At 43.5% G+C, this 21,308-nt stretch overlaps 1 protein-coding gene and 1 long non-coding RNA gene across 2 annotated transcripts in view; one reads left to right on the top strand and one right to left on the bottom strand.

Annotated features, from left to right (window-relative positions):
* The first annotated feature begins 994 nt into the window (after nt 1-994).
* LOC311586580 (large ribosomal subunit protein uL13-like) lies at nt 995-1,660 on the top strand. Its single transcript, XM_084762642.1, has one exon. The coding sequence runs from the start codon at nt 1,195-1,197 to the stop codon at nt 1,621-1,623; it is 429 nt and encodes a 142-aa protein (XP_084618768.1). The 5' UTR covers nt 995-1,194; the 3' UTR covers nt 1,624-1,660.
* An 11,022-nt stretch (nt 1,661-12,682) lies between these two features.
* Nucleotides 12,683-21,308, bottom strand: part of LOC311587244 — a 42,073-nt gene continuing 33,447 nt past the window's right edge. Inside the window, exon 3 of the long non-coding RNA XR_014775802.1 lies at nt 12,683-12,722. This is a non-coding gene — a long non-coding RNA (uncharacterized lncRNA). The remainder of the gene's footprint in view (nt 12,723-21,308) is intronic.

Here is a 21,308-nt window from a genome sequence, read left to right as displayed (position 1 = left end):
CAAGGTGCCTCACTTCCCCGAATGCCCTATCCAACGTAGGAGGCAAATGACTATCAAACAGCAATGCATAGGCAATAATATAAGAGGCAATGATAAATGCTTTGAGGAAAATTTATCAAACAATTGAGGATGGTGTGGAACATATGGGGCACGAGAGACTTCTGTAAATTAAGGGATAGGTCTTTCGTGGTGGTAAAATTGAAATAGAAAGGCAGCCAGAGACAGGTGTGGAAAGGTTTGAAAGAAGAGAGAAAACAGAATGAAGGCCCTAAGACCAGAGGGAGCTTGGCATACTTGTTGTGAAGAAGAAAGGTGTGTGTTAGATGCAGCGAGGATGACAGAGGCACTAAGAGACACTACAACGGACAAGAGCCAACCACACAAAGCCATCAAGGGTCATTAGAATGCTATCCAGAGCGTGTGACAGATGGAAGTTTTGGTTATTATATCAGAGAATCTCAGATACGCACCCTTGAGAGGTTATTTAGATTGACTTCTTTGGATCACATTGGGCATATCTGTAGGGGATTGTCTTCGTTGTTAGTTGATGCTGGGAGACCCTTCTTGCATGTGCAATGCATCGGTCCATGGGCTTGGCTCCGAACTATGTGAGAGTAAAGGCAGCTAGCTGGGTATCAGCAAGCAACTGAGAATGTGTTCACTCTTCTTGGCTCCTGACTACAGATGTGCCGTGACCAGCTGCTTGAGTTTCTGCCTTGGCTTCGCCACAACAATCAACTGTGACCTGTGATTGTAAGTCTAGTAGCCCCCCTTTCCCCTACGGGTCTTTCATCACAGAAATGAAACTAGGAAACCATGTAAGCCATTGTCCCATTTTCAAGTCTACGTGTCACTGGACTGAGTCCCTTTTTAGAAAGTTCCACTTACAGGACTGAAACTCAGGCAATATTTTACTTTGAATGAGGTCTGAGAACCCAGGTGGAACATTTTAAATCACAGAACACCGTAGAAGCCCTTCAAAATGGAAGGTTTCCCAGGCGGCTGCCGAAGATGGCGGAGGGGCAGGTTTTGGTGCTGGATGGCTGAGGCCATCTTCTGGGCCACCTGGCGGCCATCGTGGCCAAACAGGTGCTGCTGGGCTGCAAGGTGGTGGTTGTACGCTGTGAGGGCATCAACATTTCTGGGAATTTCTACCGAAACAAGTTAAAGTATTTGGCCTTCCTCCGAAAGCGGATGAACACCAACCCCTCTCGAGGCCCCTACCACTTCCGAGCCCCGAGCCGCATTTTCTGGCGCACTGTGCGAGGCATGCTGCCCCACAAGACCAAGAGAGGCCAGGCTGCCCTGGAGCGCCTCAAGGTGTTGGATGGGATCCCTCTACCCTATGACAAGAAAAAGCGGATGGTGGTCCCTGCTGCCCTCAAGGTTGTGCGGCTGAAGCCTACCAGAAAGTTTGTTTACCTGGGTCGACTGGCTCATGAGGTCGGGTGGAAGTACCAAGCAGTGACAGCCACTCTGGAAGAGAAACGGAAGGAAAAGGCCAAGATCCACTATCGGAAGAAGAAGCAGCTCTTGAGGCTACGGAAACAGGCAGAGAAGAATGTAGAGAGCAAAATCAGCAAGTTCACATATGTCCTCAAGGCCAACGGACTCTTGCTGTGAGCCCAATAAAGACTGTTTGCTAAAAAAAAAAAAAAAAGGAAGGAAGGAAAGGTCCAGGAAACATGCACCCGTTATGTCTCCCGGTCCTTCGACTCTACCGGGAATCATGTTAGGTTGTTACCTAGCAACACAGAGCTCATCTCTGGTCGATTTACAGTCATTCCTCATTTGTCATCATTTGTCTAATCACATCTGATCATAAGCAAAATCTGCCCATATCCCACTGACTTCTGTTTGCAATTAGGATCATTCTCCATCAGGGGAAGGACATTAATAGTCCCACACCTCTCACACGCTGATTGATTTGTGTCTTTCTGTCACTGTCTAATGTGCCACTCCCTACTGTCTCCCATGACTTCCTTCGGTAAAATTCCATCTTCCCTCATAAGCTGCCATCAATCCAAGTGTCTTTGCGGAGTATCTGCACATTGAGCATCTCACCTGTGAAGGTGGCTCAGTTTGGTGTTATATTGTTTATGTTAACACAGTCTCTTCCATGAGGTTATAGAAACTCACTTTCCTAACACGAGTCCACACTAGAAGCATTTCTTATTATCAGTGGTGGTGGTGGGCGTATGTTGTTTATTTACGTTTGTTTGTTTAATCTGCCTGGCATTCTATCCTCCTTATTCTTCTAACACAAATCCTATGCCTTTGGGGACTTTGAGCAGCAAGAACTGTCCTGCATAGTAGACACAGCCCTGGATTATAAATCCGGATGAGTCGGCCATCAAACCTGTTTTGTTCACCATTTTATCAAACAGTTTTAGTAGCGACTGGTTCAGAATAGAGTTAAATACACTAGTTAAACACAAACGAAGGCTAAAATGGTAATTTTTTTTGTGAAATCCATAAAAAACAAATGAGCTGAGATTCCCTCGTGTTAAGTGTCCTCTTCCGGGCTTAGAGAAGGTGTGAGGACTCTCTTGATTTAGGTGGATTGACATCCACAACACCTGCTCTGTAAGGCGAGCCACATCATTTCTTTTACCACCTGAATTTCTCCCGCCCCACCTGGGGACACCTGGGTCAGCCTGTGAATCATGCTACAGGGCCCCACTGACCTCAAGATCTGAAAAGATACCGCAAAGCATAGCACGAAGGGCAGTGCGGCACGGGGGCACGCACTAGTGGGCTTTGAAATGTCAGAGGGAAAGAAGTCACATCCCAGGCAAAGGACAGCTCTAGGAAAGGGGAGACAGGAAGAAAGGTAGACAGAAAACTCAGTGGCTTTCACTGCTGGGTGCTCCCATCAGTCACAGCAGCGGTTCAATGACAGGTCAATGACAGCCACCACATTGCCTGAAACACAGACTAGACGGAAGATCTTGGTGATGGAAGGGTACGTCCCTAGCTACTGACTAATGAAAACTCTGTGGCAAGGATCTAATACACCAGCTACCATGCCCCCTCACTGTGGGCACTGATTTGCCTCTCTTTGATTTGTTATCCACCCCATAAGGTGCTGAAGATGAACATGTACAGCCACTCTCAGATCCTCAGGAAGGTCATAGGCGAGTGTGGTCAGAAAGCCCAGCTTGCTCTGACTTTAGCAGAATTCAGAGACCAGGTAAGTAAATCAGCCAGATTAATTATTTAAAATTGTCAGGATACCTCGATATAAACTCATAAGAAGTCTCTTCGGAAGGAGGTTCAGGAAGAGAATCTAGCAAAGCCTTGGTCAACAGAGATGTCTTTCAACATGATGAGTTTGTTCCTCATGTTCTTTTTGTTCAGCATAGACCCATGTCTGGATCTCTGTGGAGATATGGAGGAGAAAACTGTGAGCTACAACTACAAGACTACTGTATTCTTTGAGCCACTGGGCACACTGAGGCTGGATTGCCTCTCTACTGTGTCACCAAAGCTTTGCAGAAGCCGTGTCTATCTAGCCATGGGCTGACTTCCTTAATCGAAGGAAATATGCGTGTATGTTTTCACAAGTGTGATTTTCAAACCAATTATACTGACATTAACAATGTAACATATATAATTTGACATTTATAATATATTATCAATATTCATTACATTTTTAAATTACTTGTTCAGTGTGTGTATGTGTGTGTGTGTGTGTGTGTGTGTGTGGGTGTGTACAAGTAAGCACGTGCACATGCCATGGCATGCATGTAGAGGTCAGAGGACATCCTGTAGGAGTTAGTTCTCTGGTTTCACCCTGTTAAGTTCTGGAGTGCTACCGCATCCATTTATTGTCAGTCTTAGTGGGAAGTGCCTTTCCCCCTACACCATCTCACCAGCCCAATATTCTTTCTTGTACGTTTCATGCAGCCCCTTTACTCCTTACAAGAGGCTTTCTTTTGATTTGGGAAAAACTCTTGTGTCCATAACCAGCCTTGGGCTATAGCTGACTCATGGTCACGATGACTCCTGCTGCCATGTTCACAAAAAAAAAAAAAAAAAAAAAAAAAAAAAAAAAAAGACGAAAGAGAAGTAAGCCACGTGGAACTTGAGGTACAGAATTCATTTTCCCTGAGGAATATTCCAAGAATTATTTTGAGCACTGGAGGATCGTTTCTTGAAGCTTTTTGTCTTGTTCACAGTGTGATGACTCTGTATACAGCCACTTAAAAGTAGGGCCTGGAATTTTGCTTTTTAAATCTTTGCATTTCTGTGTGCCGGTGTGTGGTGTGTGTGTCTATGTGCATGTGTATGGGTGTGCCAGTGTGTCATGGCATAGTGTGGAAGTCAGAGAACAACCTCAGGTGTCAATGCTTGCCTTTGACCTTGTCTCTTGTGTGTCACTCTGTATAGACCAGGCTGACTGGCCTATGAGCATCTGAGGATTCCCTCACCTCCCTGGCACGAGTTTACAGCTACAGCATATTCACTTCATCCACCTTCAATTCTTATGCATCAGGAATTGGAATAGATTATTCCTGAGGTCTCTGTAGGTTTTTTGTTGTTGTTGTTGTTGTTGTTGTTGTTGTTTTTGAGACAGTATCTCATATATAACAGACTGGTCTCAAATTCACTACACAGCTAAAGATGGCCATGAACTCCCCATCTTCCTGCCTCCATCTCTGGAATGCGGGGAGGAATCACAGCTGCGTGCCACCACATCCATTTTTTTGTCATGCTGGAACTATAACCCCGGGCTTTGTGTGTGGAGCTCCAGTGTTGTATATGGGTCTGGACAGTTCAGCTGTGAAGTCTACCCCTGCCTTGCCAGCTGTGGTGGTCCTTAGCTTGCCTCGCAGCGATCTCCTCCTGTCACGTAGAGATCCATGTGCACCCACCTCATTGAGTCATTTTCAGAATTAAGCAAGATGATGCATAAGGATTTTTAACAGCTTTTTAATTAACATGTATTAGTTATGCATAATAGTGAATTGTAGGGTATTAACACACATGCATATCAGGTGGGATCAGCCAAGGTCTTAGCAAAGTAACAGACATACAAAGTAAAGTCTCAGTAAATTTCACTTTCTAATTTATATAGCAGAAATGAAGAGTTTACAAACTGAACTTTTCAAAGCCTCAGTATTTGGATTGGACTTTTCTTCTTCTTCTTCTTCTTCTTCTTCTTCTTCTTCTTCTTCTTCTTCTTCCTCCTCCTCCTCCTCCTCCTCCTCCTCCTCCTCCTCCTCTTCCTCCTCCTCTTCTTCTTGTACATCATCTACAGGATTCAGGATTCAGTTCAACAAAGGTAATATGGCACCACTAGAACTAAACTAATACAGCAAGCCCTGAGTATCCTAACACAAGCAAAACATGGGAAAATGACCTTAAACCTATGATTATGAAGATGATAGAGGCCTTTAAAGAGTAAATGAATAAATCCCTTAAAGAAATATAGGAAAAGATAATCAAATAAACAGGAGCCTTTAAGGAGGAAATTAATAAATCACTTAAATACAAGAAAATACAATCAAACAAGTGAAGAAAATGAGTAAAATGGTTCAAGACCAGAAAATATAAATAGAATCAATAAAGAAAACACAAACTGAGGAAATCCTGTAGAAACAAACTTAGGGAAGAGAACAGGAACTACAGAAGTAACTATCACTAACAGAAGGATATACTCACAAACAGAAGGAGGATATAACTTCAGGTATAGGCGATACAATTGAAGAAGTTGATACATCTATCAAAGAAAACACTAAAAATATTCCTGACACAAAACATCCAAGAAAGCAAGGACACAATGAAAAGATAAAACCTAAGAATAATAAGAATAGAGGAAAAGAAGATTCCTGGCTCCAAGGACCAGAAAATATTTTCAACAAACTCATAGAAGAAAATTTCCCCAACCTAAAGAAAGAGATCCCTTTAAACATACAAGAAGTTTACAGAATATCAGATAGATTTGACCAGAAAAGAAACTCCTCCTGCCACATGACAATAAAAACACTAAATGTGTAGAAAAACAACAACAAAAATATTAAAAGCAGCAAGGGGAAAAGGCCAAGTAACAGATAAAGGCAGACCTTTCAGAATCACACTTGACTTCTCAACAGAGATTCTAAAAGCCAGAAAGGCATGGACAGATGCTTTGCAGATCCTAAGAGACCAGAGGTATCCTGGTATAAGCCCAGACTACTGTACCAAGCAAATTTTTCATTCACCATATATGGAGAAAACAAGATATTCCATGAAAAAAGCAAATTTAAACAATATTTATGCACAAACAATAGAAGGAAAACTCCAACCTTAGGAGGGTAAATATACCCAAGAAAACACAAGACATAAATAATCACTTCAGCAAACCAAAGAAGCCAATCATACAAACACACTACAACCACCAACATAAAAAAAAAAAAGGAACTAACAATCATTGGTCATCAATATCTCTCAATATCAATGGACTCAACTCTGCAATAAAAAGACACATGATAACAGAATGGATGCATAAACAGGACCCAAAATTCTGCTGCATACAAGAAATACCTCAGCAACAAAGACTTTACCTCAGAGTAAAGGGCTGGAAAAAGAGTTTCCAAGAAAACCAAAGAAGCAAGCTGGAAGACATCTTAATATCAAATAAAATAGACTTTTAATCATAAAAGATAGGCAAAGACACTTCCTTTTATCAAAGGAAAATTCCATCAAGAGGACATCTCAATTCTGAACATCTTTGCCCCAAATACAAGGGCACCCATATTTGTAAAAGAAACATTTTTCTGTTTTCTTTTTTCTTTTTAATTTGTTCACTTTACATCCCAATTGTAGATCCCTCCCTTGTCTCCTCCCAATTCTACCCTCTCTCTTTCATTCCCTCTCCCCTTTTCCCTAGTCCTCAGAAAGGAGGAGCTCTCCTCACCCATCATCTGATCCCAGCTTATCAAGTCTCTTCTAGTCTGCCTGCATCCTTAAAAGAAACATTATTAAAGCTTAAATCACACATCGATGCTAACACATTAGTAGTGGGAGACTTCAACACCACACTTTGACCAATGGACAGGTCATCCAGACAGAAACTAAACAGGAAAACAATGAACCTAACAAATATCATTAATCAAATGGACCTAATAGATACCTACATAATTTTCCACCCAAACACAAGAGAATATACCATCTTCTCAGCACCACATGGAACCTTTTCCAAAAATTGACCGTATAGTCGGTCACAGAGCAAACCTAAACTGATATAAGAAAATTGAATTAACATATTACATTTTATCAAATTACCATGGATTAAAGCTTGACTTCAACAACAACAAAAATAACAAAAGGCCTACACACTGATGGAAACTGAACAACTCCCTACTCAGTGACCACTGGGTCAGGGAAGAAATAAAGAGAGAAATTAAAGACTTTTTAAAATTCAATGAAAATGAAGACACAGCATACCCAAATTTATGAGACATGATCAAAGCAGTGCTAAGAATAAAGTTCAAAGCACTAAGAGCCTTCATAAGACATTGGAGATCTCATACTAGCAATTTAACATATCTGAGGACGAGAGGGCAAGAAATAATCAAACTTGGGGCTGATATCAATAAATTAGAAACAAAGAGAACAATACAAAGAATCAATTAAACCAAGACCTGGTTCTTTGAGAAAATCAGCAAGATAGACAAACCCTTAGCCAAACAAATTAAAAGGCAAAGGGAGATTATACAAATCAACAACATCAGAAATATAAAAGGGGACGTGACAACAGACTCTAAGGAAACCTGTACTCCACAAAACTGGAAAATCTAAATTAAATGGACAATTTTCTTGATAGATTTCATTTACCAAAGTCGAATCAAGATCAGGTAAACAAGTTAAATAATCCTATAAGTCTCCCATTAAAAAAAAGAGAGTGGGATGAAGAGAAAGGGAGAGAGGGAGGGAGGGAGGGAGGGAGGAGAGAGAGAGAGAGAGAGAGAGAGAGAGAGAGAGAGAGAGAGAGAGAGAGAGAGAGAGCTGGGATGGATGATTTCAGGGTGTAATTCTACCAGACTTTCAAAGAAGAGCTAATACCAATACTCCTCATACTATTCCACAAAAAAAGAATCAGAAGGAACACTGTCAAATGCATTCTATGAGGCCACAGTTACCCTGATACCTAAACCACATAAAGACTCAACAAAGAAAAGTAATTGCAGACCAATTTCCTTTATGAACATTGATGCAAAAATACTCAATAAAATACTTGCAAATTGAGTCCAAGAACACATCAAAACTATCATCCATCATGATCAGGTAGGCGTCATCCCAGGCATACAGGGGTGGTTCAATATACAAAAGTCCATCAATATATCCACTATATAAACAAACTGAAAGAAAAAAACCCACATGATCATCTCATTAGATGCTGAAAAAGCATTTGACAAAATCTCACACCCCTTCATATTAGAAGTCTTAGAAAGATCAGGAATACAAGGCACATATCTAAACACAATAAAGGCTACATACAGCAAGCTGATAGCCAGCATCAAATCTTGTACAATAAAATATCTTCTGGGGTTATCTCAATTCCTGATTTCACTCCGTACTACAGAGTAATAGTAATAAAAATTGTGTGGTACTATCATAGAAATAGATTGGTTAGTCAATGGAATCAAGTCAAAGACCCAAAAATAAACCCACATACCTATAGACACTTCATTTTTGACAAAGAAGAAAACCCATATGATGGGGAAAAAAAGAAAGCATCTTCAACAAATAGTGCTGGTCCAACTGGATGTCTACATGTAGAAAATGCAAATAGATCCATATTTATCACCCTGCACAAAACTCAAGACCAAGTTAATCAAAGACCTCAACATAAACCCAGAAACACTAAATCTATTAGAAGAGAAAGTGGGGTAGAGCCTTAAACTCATTAGCACAGGAGACAACTTCAGCCTGAACACCAACAGTTCAGGCTCTAAAATTAACAATTAATAAATTTCATGAAACTGAAAAGTTTCTGTAAGGCAAAGAGCACTGTCAATAGAATAAAATGGTAGCTTATAGATTAGGAAAAGATCTTCACAAACTCCACATCTGACAAAAGGCTAATATCCAAAATATATAATGAACTCAAGAAATTAAACATCAACAAACCAAATAATCCAATTAAAAAATGGGGGTACAGAACTAAACAGAATTCTGAACAGAGAAATCCCAAATGGCTGAGAATAACTTAAAGAAATGCTCAATATTTTAGTCACCAGGAAAATGCAAATTAGAATGACACTGAGATTCCATCTTATACTCATCAGAATGGCTAAGATCAAAAACTCATATGACATCACATGCTGACAAGGATATGGAGAAAGGGGAATACTTTTCCATTGCTATGGGAGTACAAATTTCTACAACCGCTTTGGTGCTTTCTCAAAAAATTAGGAGTAGCTCTACCTCAAGACCCAGCCATACTACTACTGGAAATATACCCAAAAGATGCTCTACCATACAACGAGGACATTTGCTCAACTATGTTCATAGCAACTTTACTCATAATAGCCAGAAACTGGAAACAACCCAGATGTCCTTCAAACAAAGAATGGATAAAGAAACTGTGGTACAGTTACACAATGGACTACTCAACTATTAAAAACAGATGGGTAGAACTGGAAAAGATCATCTTGAGTGAGGTAACCCAAACCCAAAGAGATACACATGGTATGTACTCACTTATAAGCACATTTTAGCCATGTTTTACAGAATAACCATACTACAATTCACAGACCCAATGAAGATAAGTAACAAGGAGGACCCAAGGGAGGATGCTTTAAATCTCACTCAGAAAGGGAAGTAGAATAGACAGGAGAAAGGGTTGAAAAGAGGGAACAGGGTAGGAGAGGAAACACAGAGAGAAATGAGGTGGAAATTAGTCCTGGGAAGGAGGGCGGCAAAAGGACAGAGGGCTAGCAGAGAGAAAAGAAACTGTGGGAGGGGACATCTCTGTGACAAGCTGGAAACCAAGGACAGGGTAGGCTCCTGGGAAGATACGGGCATGACTCTAACAGAAACTCCTAGTCTTTGTCATGGAGACAGAAGAGGCCACCCTCTAACAAGACAGGACTCCTAGTGGAGGGAGGGAAACACCAACCCACCCACAAAAACTTCAACCCAAAATTAACTCTGCCTACAAGATGTGCAGAGGAAAAAATAAGAGTAGAAATTGAGAGAAAGTCCAACCATGCCTGTCCCACGCTGAGACGTACCCCATGGGAGAGAGCCAGCCCCTGACATTATTAGCAATACTCTGCTTGCAGACAGGAGCCTAGCATAGCTGTCCTCTGAGAGGCTCCATCCAGCAGTGGATTGAAACAGATGCCAAGGACTCACAGCCAAACATTGAGGCCAGCACAGAGAGACTTGTGGGAGACTGAGGAGAATGATAGAAGGACCCAGAGGGGACAGGAGCTCTACAAGAAGACCAACAGAGCCAAATAATCAGGACCCAGGGGACACTTGCAGAGACTGAAACACCAGCCAAGGACCATAAATGGACTAGACCCCATATGTACCCGATGGGCAGCGTGGTCTTCCCATGGATCCCCTAGTAAGGGGAGTGGGGGCTCCCTCTGATATGGCCTCTGTTGCCTGCTTTTCAATTACCTCCCATGACAGAGCTGCCTTGCCGGGCCATAGGGGAAGAGGATGTGCTCAGTCCTGATGCAACTTGATGTGCTGGGGTGGCTTGTGGGGGGGGAGGGGCTCTCCTTTTCTGAGGAGTAGGGGAGGGGATAGTAGCAAGAGGGAGGGAGGGTGGTATTGGAAGAAGGGGAGGGAGGGGGCTACAATCAGGATGTAAAGTGAATAAATAAATAAAAAGAAAAAAATATATGCATATATTTAATGTATCACATGACTGTGGTTAAGGCCTAAGATTCTGGAAAGGAGACCATAGAGTAATGCTAGGTGATAGGGAAGGATGGGATGAACACAATGACTTTAGGACAGGGAAGGGCCAAGAATCTGCCTGGGGAGTCTGTAGGATGGGGACAGAGGATGCAAGTGATGAGGGTGATGGGATAAGGAGAACTACATACTTTATCTGAAAATGCCATAATGGATCTAACACATTATGCTGATTTTTAAAAAAAAAATACAAACTTAGGGGCTGGGAAGATAGTTCAGTGTTTACCAATGAGTACTGCTATTATAGAGGACCTGTGTTCAGGCAGCTCACAACTGCCTGTAACTCCAGGTCAAGGGAACATTGCCTCTGAGGCCACTTTACTCACATTCACAGACACACAGACACACAGGCACACACACACACACACACATACACACACACACACACACACACACACACACACACACACGTATAACTTAAAAAGTTAATCCCTAAAATAATTAGTAACAATATTAAAACCTAACACCTCTAATTCAAAGTAGACTGTTAGTAAGCCTGTTTGTTAAAAAGAGAGGGGTCCGGATGGGCACTGTGGCTCATGCCTGTAATCCCAGGCTCAGGGAGACAGAGGCTGGAGGATCTCTGTGAGTTTGAGGCCAGCCTGGTCTACAGAGGGAGTATAGGATAGCCAAGGCTACAGAGTGAAACCCTGTCTTGAAAAACTAGAAACAACAACAAAATAAAAGAGGGGTCCTATTCTATGGCAGAGCTTGATTCTAGCTGAGGTCCTGCAAGATGGATTCCTGGGACAAAGCAGAGAACGGAACAGAAGTATTTCAGGTCTACCTGGGAACCAATTACCAGTCCAGTTTTCCTTCCTCCAGATGATAACAGTAAATAATCAACTGAGAGAAATAAAATTGGTACAAACTGGTAGAGCCCTTGACTCACAGGGTTCCTGCAAAAGGTGGTTCTGAGTATGTCCTGCTGGCAACACTGGGGATGTGACATGGAGGGGCCAAATTCACCCCCTTACCTGCCCCCACCCTGAGGGAAGAACATTTGTGAGTGTTTCCCGCCTCGTGGTCACATAGGGTGCAGTTACTCAAGAAAGCCATTTCCAAGGGGATCTTTTCTTCCTTGATTCATTTGGGGGATTGTAGGAATTGAGGGAAAGTCCAACCAATACCTGTTCCACCCTGAGACATACCCCATGGGAGAGAGCCAACCCCTGACATTATTAGCAAATCTCTGCTAGTTCCACTCGGGCATTGCCTGAGGTAAAATGGTCTTCGTGGGAAGTAACCACACATTTCTACTACTACTGGGAAAATATCAGATACCAGGAAGAGACTCTCAAAAACAGCTATCAGTTCCCAATTTACGTCTTGCAGGAGACGGTCCAAGGAGACCGTCTATGTGTCTAGGGCTGACACACTTTGGTAATAGAAAAGAAACTGAGTGTTCCCCAAGGAACAAATGAAGCATTAAAATGCTCTTCCTTTGACAACTCATCCACACTTCCTCCCGCTCTCAGGCTGGAGGAATAAATGGCCAAGGAAATGTGCTTTTAAAAGGATGTAGATTTCTGGATATTTTTTGAAAGAGGTTGTCCTACTTAAGTACTGAGAAGCCTTCTCTCATCTGGCAAGGTTATGGGCAAAGGAACACTGTCTGGTACACCCTATATTTTGGTGAAGTCTGGGTAAAGCATCTCAGGGTATGTGAAAACAGGGGAGTTTCTTGCGAGATAGCTACTTACTGTTTTCAGTTCTTAAATTGTTTAAATATATTCCGAAAGAGTTACTCTTTCACAGCTCCCCGAACTGGTAGAAGCAATGTGGTCCATGGGTGACACCTGACAACAGTAAAGGAACTGGGTGAAATAAATAGTAAAAAGTTCGGCATGCAGTTTTATGGTTCTCAACATAATAGAGGGTACATGGGCAGACGTAGAGTGAGATGGAAGTGAGCAAATACAGGAGATAAGCAAAGTGTCGTTTTCTATTTTTACTTATGTTGTAGTTTGCCTGTAGAAAGGAAGGGCGGGGGGGGGGGCGTGTCATGATTATTCTTGCTTGTCAACTTGACTACACCTGGAATTAACTGAAACTCAAATGCACCTGTGAGTGATTTTTTTTTCTTAATTGAATCATTTGAAGGGAGGAAGACCCACTTCTAATACGGGTCTTTGAGGTAGGAAGATCCACCTTTAATCTGGGTCAGACTTTCTGCTGTCAGCCTATACAAAGCGCTCTCTTTGCCTGTCTCCTCTTATTCTCTTTGTCAAATCTACTCCTTCACTAGCATTAGAGCCTACTTATTAGGGATTCCAGAGTTCACTGAAGACCAGCTGAGACAGCCAGCCTCATGGGCTGATCAGCTACTGGATTCATGGATGTCAGAATCGTGAACTGGAATCAGCTAGCTGAAACACATCACACAAATGTAAAACCCAACCCTGGGGTCTGCACGCCAATGGCATAAACACAAAGAGAGAGACGGGAGTTCATGAATAGCACATGGGAAACTACTCAGAAAGACTGAACAGATAATAAATGCCATTATCAGGACTGTGACAAGCACAGTAGGAGAGCTGGGTATTTAAAACACCCACTTAGGAGCGATGGAGGGTTAAAATAGAAAATGGAGGGGCTGTTGTATTTTCTGGTCTTCCTTGGAGCATCACTCGTTGGTGCTTAGGAGGGAATGGGACCACGGGTAGAGAAAAAATGGAGGGTGAAGAAGGGCCAGAGCTTTGGAGCTCAGGGCTCTGAGTGACACATGTGCTCAGACACATACTCCAAAGGTTCCAGTTGAAGCCCTATTCTGTGGATTCATGAAGGCCTATGCCCCAGAAGGTGGGGGATACAGATACTTCAACCCTGGCAATCCACATTGGGAAGTGCTGAAAGTTATCAAACATATCTCGGAAATTGAAGGCTTAGCCTAAACAGAAATGTGTAAAACACCAAATCCATCCTAATAACACATATCAACAGGCCTTTGTACGTCTGTGGTAAATAAGACAAAGTATTAAAGTTGTTCTTAGGAGCCTGGCTACACATTCTCCCAAGTCGGAAGCACACAGGTGAGCTAACCTGCTCAGTAGCTAACGGGAGAGATGGGAAGTGCTGTTCCTCACTTGGAGGGAACTTGGGTCACAGGACCTGAAGAGGCTATGTGGAGCGCATGGGTTCAAGAAAAGGGCTTACAACTCCCCCTTCCCCAGCACCAGAGGACACACGAAACAGAACACAGAAGCTGCAAAGACCAGAGCCTTTGACTTGCCCTCCCCGCTATAGCACCAAGTGGGGACTGTTAGAACTTGATGATCCAAAAACGCCATCTCCAAGCCAGGCCAGCTGTGCCAGGAACTGACTGTTATTTTTTTTATCTTATATTATTGACTCTCCACTCTTGAGCTATGCCTCCTCCGGATGGGTCATCCTTGTCTATATCCTAAGCCTACATTTTAAGCTTGCTATGTGACTCTACACTCAGTCCAAACGAGGCGTTCTCTATCCAAATCTCTTATCACCCCCTCTTCCTTTTACATATCCTCCTCTTACTGTTTCTTAGAACCCTCCATAGCTTTTGCAGACTCTAAAGTCTGTGGACCCTGATGGTGTCCCACATTTCCCCTCTCACTTAGTTTACGCACCCTGATTTTTTTCTTTTTCACAGTCGGTCTTATTCATCCCTATTCTCCCCCACTCTTGTTCCCTCCCAACTTAATCTACTAACATGTGAATAGGCTCCATGCTACCTTTGGTTATTTATCTCTTTGCAGTGGCTGAGGTCAATGGGGACACTGTACAAGAGTTGCTTACTGGCCATATCCAGCAGCTGTTCCTATAGTTAGGGGATAATATAAAGTCCACACCAGGTGCCCTGGGCTCCTGAACAGAAAAATTCTCTGCTGAACTACACACCTCAACTCTGCCATACTCAAGTCACACGAGTACTTCCAATACTTCAACTGAAAGAAAATAGCTGATAAAATAAAGTCTGAAAAAACACAATAGCCAATGTCTAAATCTCAACTCTGTGTCATCAAAAACCCCAAAGCCATAGCTTTTTCCAATAATTATGGTAATGGTGCCTATTGAGAGTGAGTTATCTGAAAGCTTAAGAGAACTTAAAAGAGTGATTGTATGTTCAAATAAACTAAGGAGGGAGATGAGCTCCTGATCAAGACCAAAAAGAGCTGAATAAAATGAAGAGAGTGATGTGAGATATGAGGTAGGAATTCAAACAAGAGGCATACAGAATAAACCTGTCCTGAGACGCTGGACACTCAAAACCTAAGCCAAATCAAAAGCTGCAGGTAAATACTCAGCGAAAGAATGGATCAAGCACGGAGGAAGAGCATGAGGCCTGAGGACAAGGAGGAGGGGACAGAGCAGTCAGAAAGGGACAAAGATTAACTAATAAGAAGGAGCGCATGGGAATTCCAAGACAGATGTGACACTGAAAAAAGGAAAATCTATGGTTTATAGGCATAGAAGAGGGAAGAAAATCTCACCCTAAAGCACAGAAAACATCTTCAAGTCAATCATAAGAGAAACTTCCCCAGAGCTTGGAAAAGCCAGTCCACATATACACAGACATTTAGGAGACCAAACAGACAACCCCCAGAAAACCCTTCCCTCCTCACTTCATAGCTAAAATGCTAAGTATACAGCATAAAGAGCAACAAGAGAATAATGAAAAGGCAGGGTTGGCACAACAACAGCAGATGACCCAGCTGAAAAGCCAAGGAAGGCTTTGAGTGATGCTGTCTCAAGGTCAGAAAGACAATAACTGGCACCGCAGAGTCCTACACAATTTGAAGTCAGACCAGTTGAATTGGGTTCTGCCCTCGTGGCCTCAGTGTTAGCCTCACTCTGTATTAGTCCCTCTTCCCGTTAGTGTGACAAATACCTCTTAAAAGCAACTGAAGGTAAAAAGAAAAAAAAAGAAAGCTATTATTTTAGTTCACAGTTCAAGGCTGCAGTGCATCAACACTGTTCAGTTTGCACCCACATTCAGAAATCAGAGAGAAATGAATGCGGGTGCTCGGCCCTATGTCTCCTTTCTATTCAGGCCAGGACCCTAGCCCATGGACAAGAAGCAACCCACATTCAGGGTGAGTCTTCCCACCCGTTACCCTCGCCCAGGTGACCCCTGACAGACAGGCCCAGAATTTTGTTCCCATGATGACTCTACATCACCGTGAGATGACAGCCAAGATAGCTGTCACCGTCACAGTCACCGTCTTCACCTCTACACGGGATTCCGGGGGTTGTTTAGTTTGTGTTTCCATCATGTTCTCACTTAAGCACTGATGGCATCTCTCAAAGTGGGTGTGAAAAGTCTACTGATAGAGCCAAGTAATTGATTGGTGTCCTTAGTTGGTGTAAGGAACTAATTGTGTGAGCTTCGGTGTGTGAGTCCATCTCCCTGAAGCAAAGCAGCACAATGACCTAAATCAGGGCTGAAGAAGTTTGCCAAATGGTTAGCGTTTGCCTAGGATGCCTGAACTCAGTGTGCAGGAGGTAGGAGCTCCAGGTTACTCTTGGTATGCTAATGAGTTTGAAGCCAGCCTGGACTACCCTTTCTCTGAACAAACAAACAGTGGATGAAGGGGAAGCCTCATGCCAAGCGCCACTCAGGGACCAGAAGTGTTAACAGGTGGAGAGTGCTTGCAACCATCCTCTGCTAATCTCCTCCAGTGTGAGCCCTGTATATAACCTAACTTAAACCTCTGTAGAAATTCATAGTAACCCAGTTTCCCCTCGGCTGTACACCAGACCTCCCCTTTCTGAAAGGCCAGACCCCACATCTGCTCACTTCTTATCACTCACAGTCCTGCACAAGCATGCCTTATCCTCTGTCTGAACTGTAAAGGTCCCGCGTGAAAATTCTGTATCTGTCATACTGCACCGAGAATGGTATGTGTCCCAAAGTGGGTGATAAATGAATGCCAACTGAGCTACTAGTGACAGCAACCATTTATTCAAAGTCTATCGGTCCCAGCCGCTGCACAAAGCTTAAGCTTTTCATATACACATCTAATTTATTCTTTACTGGAAAAGCCAATATTCATCTTACCCATTTTATAGACAGACAGCAAGTCTTTCAGGGATTAACTAGCCATGATCACACCCATCTCCAGTGGAAGAACCTGAACTTGAGCTCGGACTGGCTTGGGCTGGCTCAGGCTGCCTTCCTCCAGAGCTCGTGATCTGAACCACTGTACCAGAAAGATAAGTGGACAGGGCTCAGACAAACAGAAGGATGAGTCAAACGAATGATGGACCGAGGCACAATGTCTGCGTCCTCAAACGCTAAGTTCAAGATCAGCTTTCAGACCAGGCTTTCCTCCCAGCATTCAATGGGGGAGTTCATCAGGAAAGGAGGGGCACATTTCACCATTTTAAAGATTCATAATGAGCTAAAAGGCCAAGTCAAAACCAATTTATTATTCACCCACATCTCAGGTCCCTGCCTGTTTTGTTCTGCTGAATAAAACATACCTTCCTTCTCGAGTGCAGGGGCTGCCAGAAGCTGGGAAGAAAGAGGAAGCCAGTAATATATATTTACATAATCAGGAAGAAGAGAGACACATTCAAGCAGGTTTCCTTTTGAATGGTTATGTTTGCCCGAGTCTCTGGCTCAAGAAAATGTTTACCTAGTATCCAAATCATGGGTCTTTTTCACGCGAAAGCAGGGTTTTCATGAGACAGGGTTTCTTTATTGTTGTTGTTGTTGTTGTTATTATTATTATTATTATTATTATTATTATTATTATTATTTTAGAACTGCAGCATTTAACAGCTGCCCTGAGTCACTCTGAGCTCAAAAGAAGAAATGCCAGTCCAGGAGACCTGGGTCCTTCAGATGGGACAACACCAGCCCAAGAGAGGGCAAGTCCACCAGCTTCCCTGGTATGGGTTAGGACCGAACTCTGGCTCTGAAGGTGACAGTGATTATGACTTATCACCCAGGCTGATGCCCAGGACTTGGGTCCTTGTGCAAACAAGTAAGCATTTTTGCAATTGCAAACCCTGCTGGATAAACAGGTGGACATTGTGTTATGTACATTACACGTGCACAGATAACACATCCCTGGGAAAAGAAGTCCCGTGTGGCTTCTTTTGAACTTTAAAGCTGTGTTTCATCGATGCATTTTCAGGGAAATAATGCATTTCAGAATCAACAGCCTTGCTCCCACTAAGCCCAGAATGTGCAGGCGAAATAGAATCCTGGCTGCACACATGCTTTCCCTCCCCAGCCCTCTCTGAGCATTTTGCAACAGGAGCCCTTTTTTATTCATAATGTCATATTTTAATCCGATCAATGCACATTAGCCGTGAGGTAATGTAAATGCCATTGTATTCTTTCCTGAAACTGTCCTTTTAATTTGTTGAAGTGCAGTACTTCGCAATCTTTCCACCTCAAATTAATAAGTATTGGACAGATTTTCTATATTCCTTTCCATCCTCGAAAGATTGCTATTGAACAAAGCTGACCTAGGACACTCCAGGGCCATGCGGGACTGAATTTTCCTGGCTCCCCGTGAATGTTGGCAAGATCAGACCTTCCCACCAGGACTCCTTGTTACCTGCCCCTGTCAGGTGGTCATGTTCTCCAGTCCACACTCTCCACACCCTTCACCCCACCCTCTGCACCCCACACTCCACACGACGCACCCCTCACTTTCCACAACCCTCACGTTTGTTCAAGTTTCTTCTGCTGCTTTGCCGTTCTTCCCCCATATCTTACCTGCCTGTGTCTGAAAAGCCAATCAAGGACTTCCCCCTTTAGGAAGCCTTGCTTGATTTCACCCTCATCGTGCCCAGTCAGGGAGGGTTCCTTTACTCTCCAAATGCTCAAAGTGCTGCCGGTGTAGTTGTCTTGACCCCCGGAAGCAGTTCTTTGGTTCTAGCTTATTTGTGTCTCTGTACTGTCTCCCTGTGCAGCACATAAGTAACTAGACTGTAAGGACAGACACATGGCATCTATGTTTCTCTTGTATCAGTACAACACCTGCTCGAAGGTGCTAAAAATGTCAGCAAAGATATAAGGAAAGAAGGAGTGAAGAGAGAAAAAGAGAAGGGGAGGGAGAAGGGGAGGGAGAGAAGGATGAAGAGAAGACTCCAGACTCAGACTCCTCTCCGTTTTATTTTCCACATCATCATCATCATCTTCATCATCATCATCATTGTCATTATTATTTATCCCAGGGTCTCTGTCTCCTCTTAGGTCCCTATCTGTGTGCACTGAGTGACTTTCCCGAGAAGACGTGAACAAATACCTATTCGAATGTGCCGGATAGGAGAGCAGCAACAGACTAGAGAAACAGGTCCTTCCATATCCATCCTGGAAGCCCAGCTAATCTAGTAACCAATGAGTTTTTGCCCCAAATCCCAGCCCAATTGAGTGGAGAGTGAGGTCTGACTCTAGTGCCCCGTATTTGACCACGTCCCCTAGATGGGGAGGCCTGGGGCACTCAGAGGAAGGTTAGCAGGCTACCAAGAAGAGACTTGATACCCTATGAGCATATACAGGGGGAGGAAGTCCCCTTCAGTCACAGTCATAGGGGAGGAGAGTAGGGGGAAAGCGGGAGGGAGGGAGGAATGGGAGGATACAAGGGATGGGATAACTATTGAGATGTAATATGAATGAATTAATAAATTTTTTAAAATGAGGCAATGAATGCTGGGAGAAGACTACTTCCCCTGATGTGTGTAGGGAGGAGCATCTTCTCTCTAGACACAGAAGTATGATGGCTCATCTTTATTGACAACTTGTCTAAATTTAGAGTCTCCATGGTAACACACTTCAGGGCGTGTCTATGTGTATGTCTTTGGGGAGGTTTAACTAAGGAGGGAGGATCTGCCTTGAATACTGGGCTGGGGACCTGACCTGAATAAAAAGGAGAGTGGGCTGAGCACCGGCTTCCTGGTTGTGTCTGCATTGTGACCAAACATCTCATATGCCGTCCCGCCATTGATGCATGGTGTCCTCGCAAAATGAGCCCAAACACTTCCTTCATCACACTTCTTTTTGCCAGGTGCTTGGTCATTTCAACAAGAGAAATAATGCAGGTTGTGACCACAATCAGTGACACAAGGTCCTGGCTGCTATGACCACCATTTTCATCACCACTCATGCACTCCATATATTCCACGCTACACTCGTTTATGAGGCCTCAGCCATCGTTTCCATCCTGAAGGATCCAAGGGGTGATGGTGATGGCACAATGGCGTAAGGTCTGATATTAGTGTTCAGTACACCATGAAGTGGTACTGGGGACATTCAGTAAAATTGGAAGGCCTCCGACTGCCTAATCACAAGCTCCCCTCCCCCAGAAGAAAGTCCTCAAAGAAGAGGACACCTCAAATAAGAAGACCAGGCTCTCCTGCAGCAGGTCCCTCATGCAATGCTCCCTAGCTGCCCTGGCCCACAGACTCATTCAAGCAAATCAATCGCAGCCTCTCTTGGAAATCGAGAGAGAGCACACCCGCTTATAACCACAGAGCTTGTCTCGCGGCCTCTGGTTTGTGAAAAGGCCCTCTGCTGTAACCTTCGGATTCTGAGCAGGATCGTTCTCCAAGCTAGGACTGTACCTGACCAATATTCTCTGTTGACCCTAACCACGGCAGGTGTCATGTATGCTCATGGCCTTCCCAAGCACCTTAGGGTAGTATGTCAGCTCTCACCCATGGCGCAAAAGAGAGGCATAAAACAATTTTTATGTTTGTCCTGGTCCTACAATTCAGTCCAAAGGAAAACATTTGGGGGTAAATGGGCTGAGAGGTGAAGGTGGAGATAGATTATGCTATGCAGGTAGAGACAGAGAGAAGTGAGATTTCAGGGCATCAGGAATCACAAATACTGGCGCATCTTTTAGGCCCACAACCCTTATGTGTGTCCTTGCTAGCATGTACATCACTCCAGCTGCCCGCCTACAGCTCATACCCAGGTTCTGTCCAGTGAGCAGGGCTCTACTGATTCCATGCTGAAGCCTGATGTTGGTGCTCTGTGCTTGAGGTAGGGCGCTGGGGTCCAGACCGCCTTAAGCCTGGCTGACTCTGTCTTTACTGTTCTGTTTCCATTGTTCCAAGGGTCCCTTTCAAACTTCTCTCTTTTCACACTCTGCTCTCGAGTATTTCTCTGCTGCAATAGAGTAGCTTGCCAACATCACTTGTCTTCTGCTTCCCTGTGTTCTGCGGAAAGCACACTACTCAATCCCTCTGGAGAGCTTAGCTGAGCCCATCAACCACCCATCCAAGATGAGAACTTTGTCAAAGGCAAAAAAAAAAAAAAAAAAAAAAAAAAAAAAAAAAAGACTCTGTTGCTACAGCTCCTTCTAGAAAATGCTTTCCTGTTTCTCTTCATTCTCTCCTCTGCCTTCTGCCCATCTACCTGCCTCCCTTGCTTTTCTCTTTCCTCC

This window comes from Acomys minous (assembly GCF_964271855.1).
Source record: "Acomys minous genome assembly, chromosome: 16".
Lineage (NCBI taxonomy): Eukaryota > Metazoa > Chordata > Mammalia > Rodentia > Muridae > Acomys > Acomys minous.
This window is presented reverse-complemented; position numbering and strand designations above follow the sequence as displayed.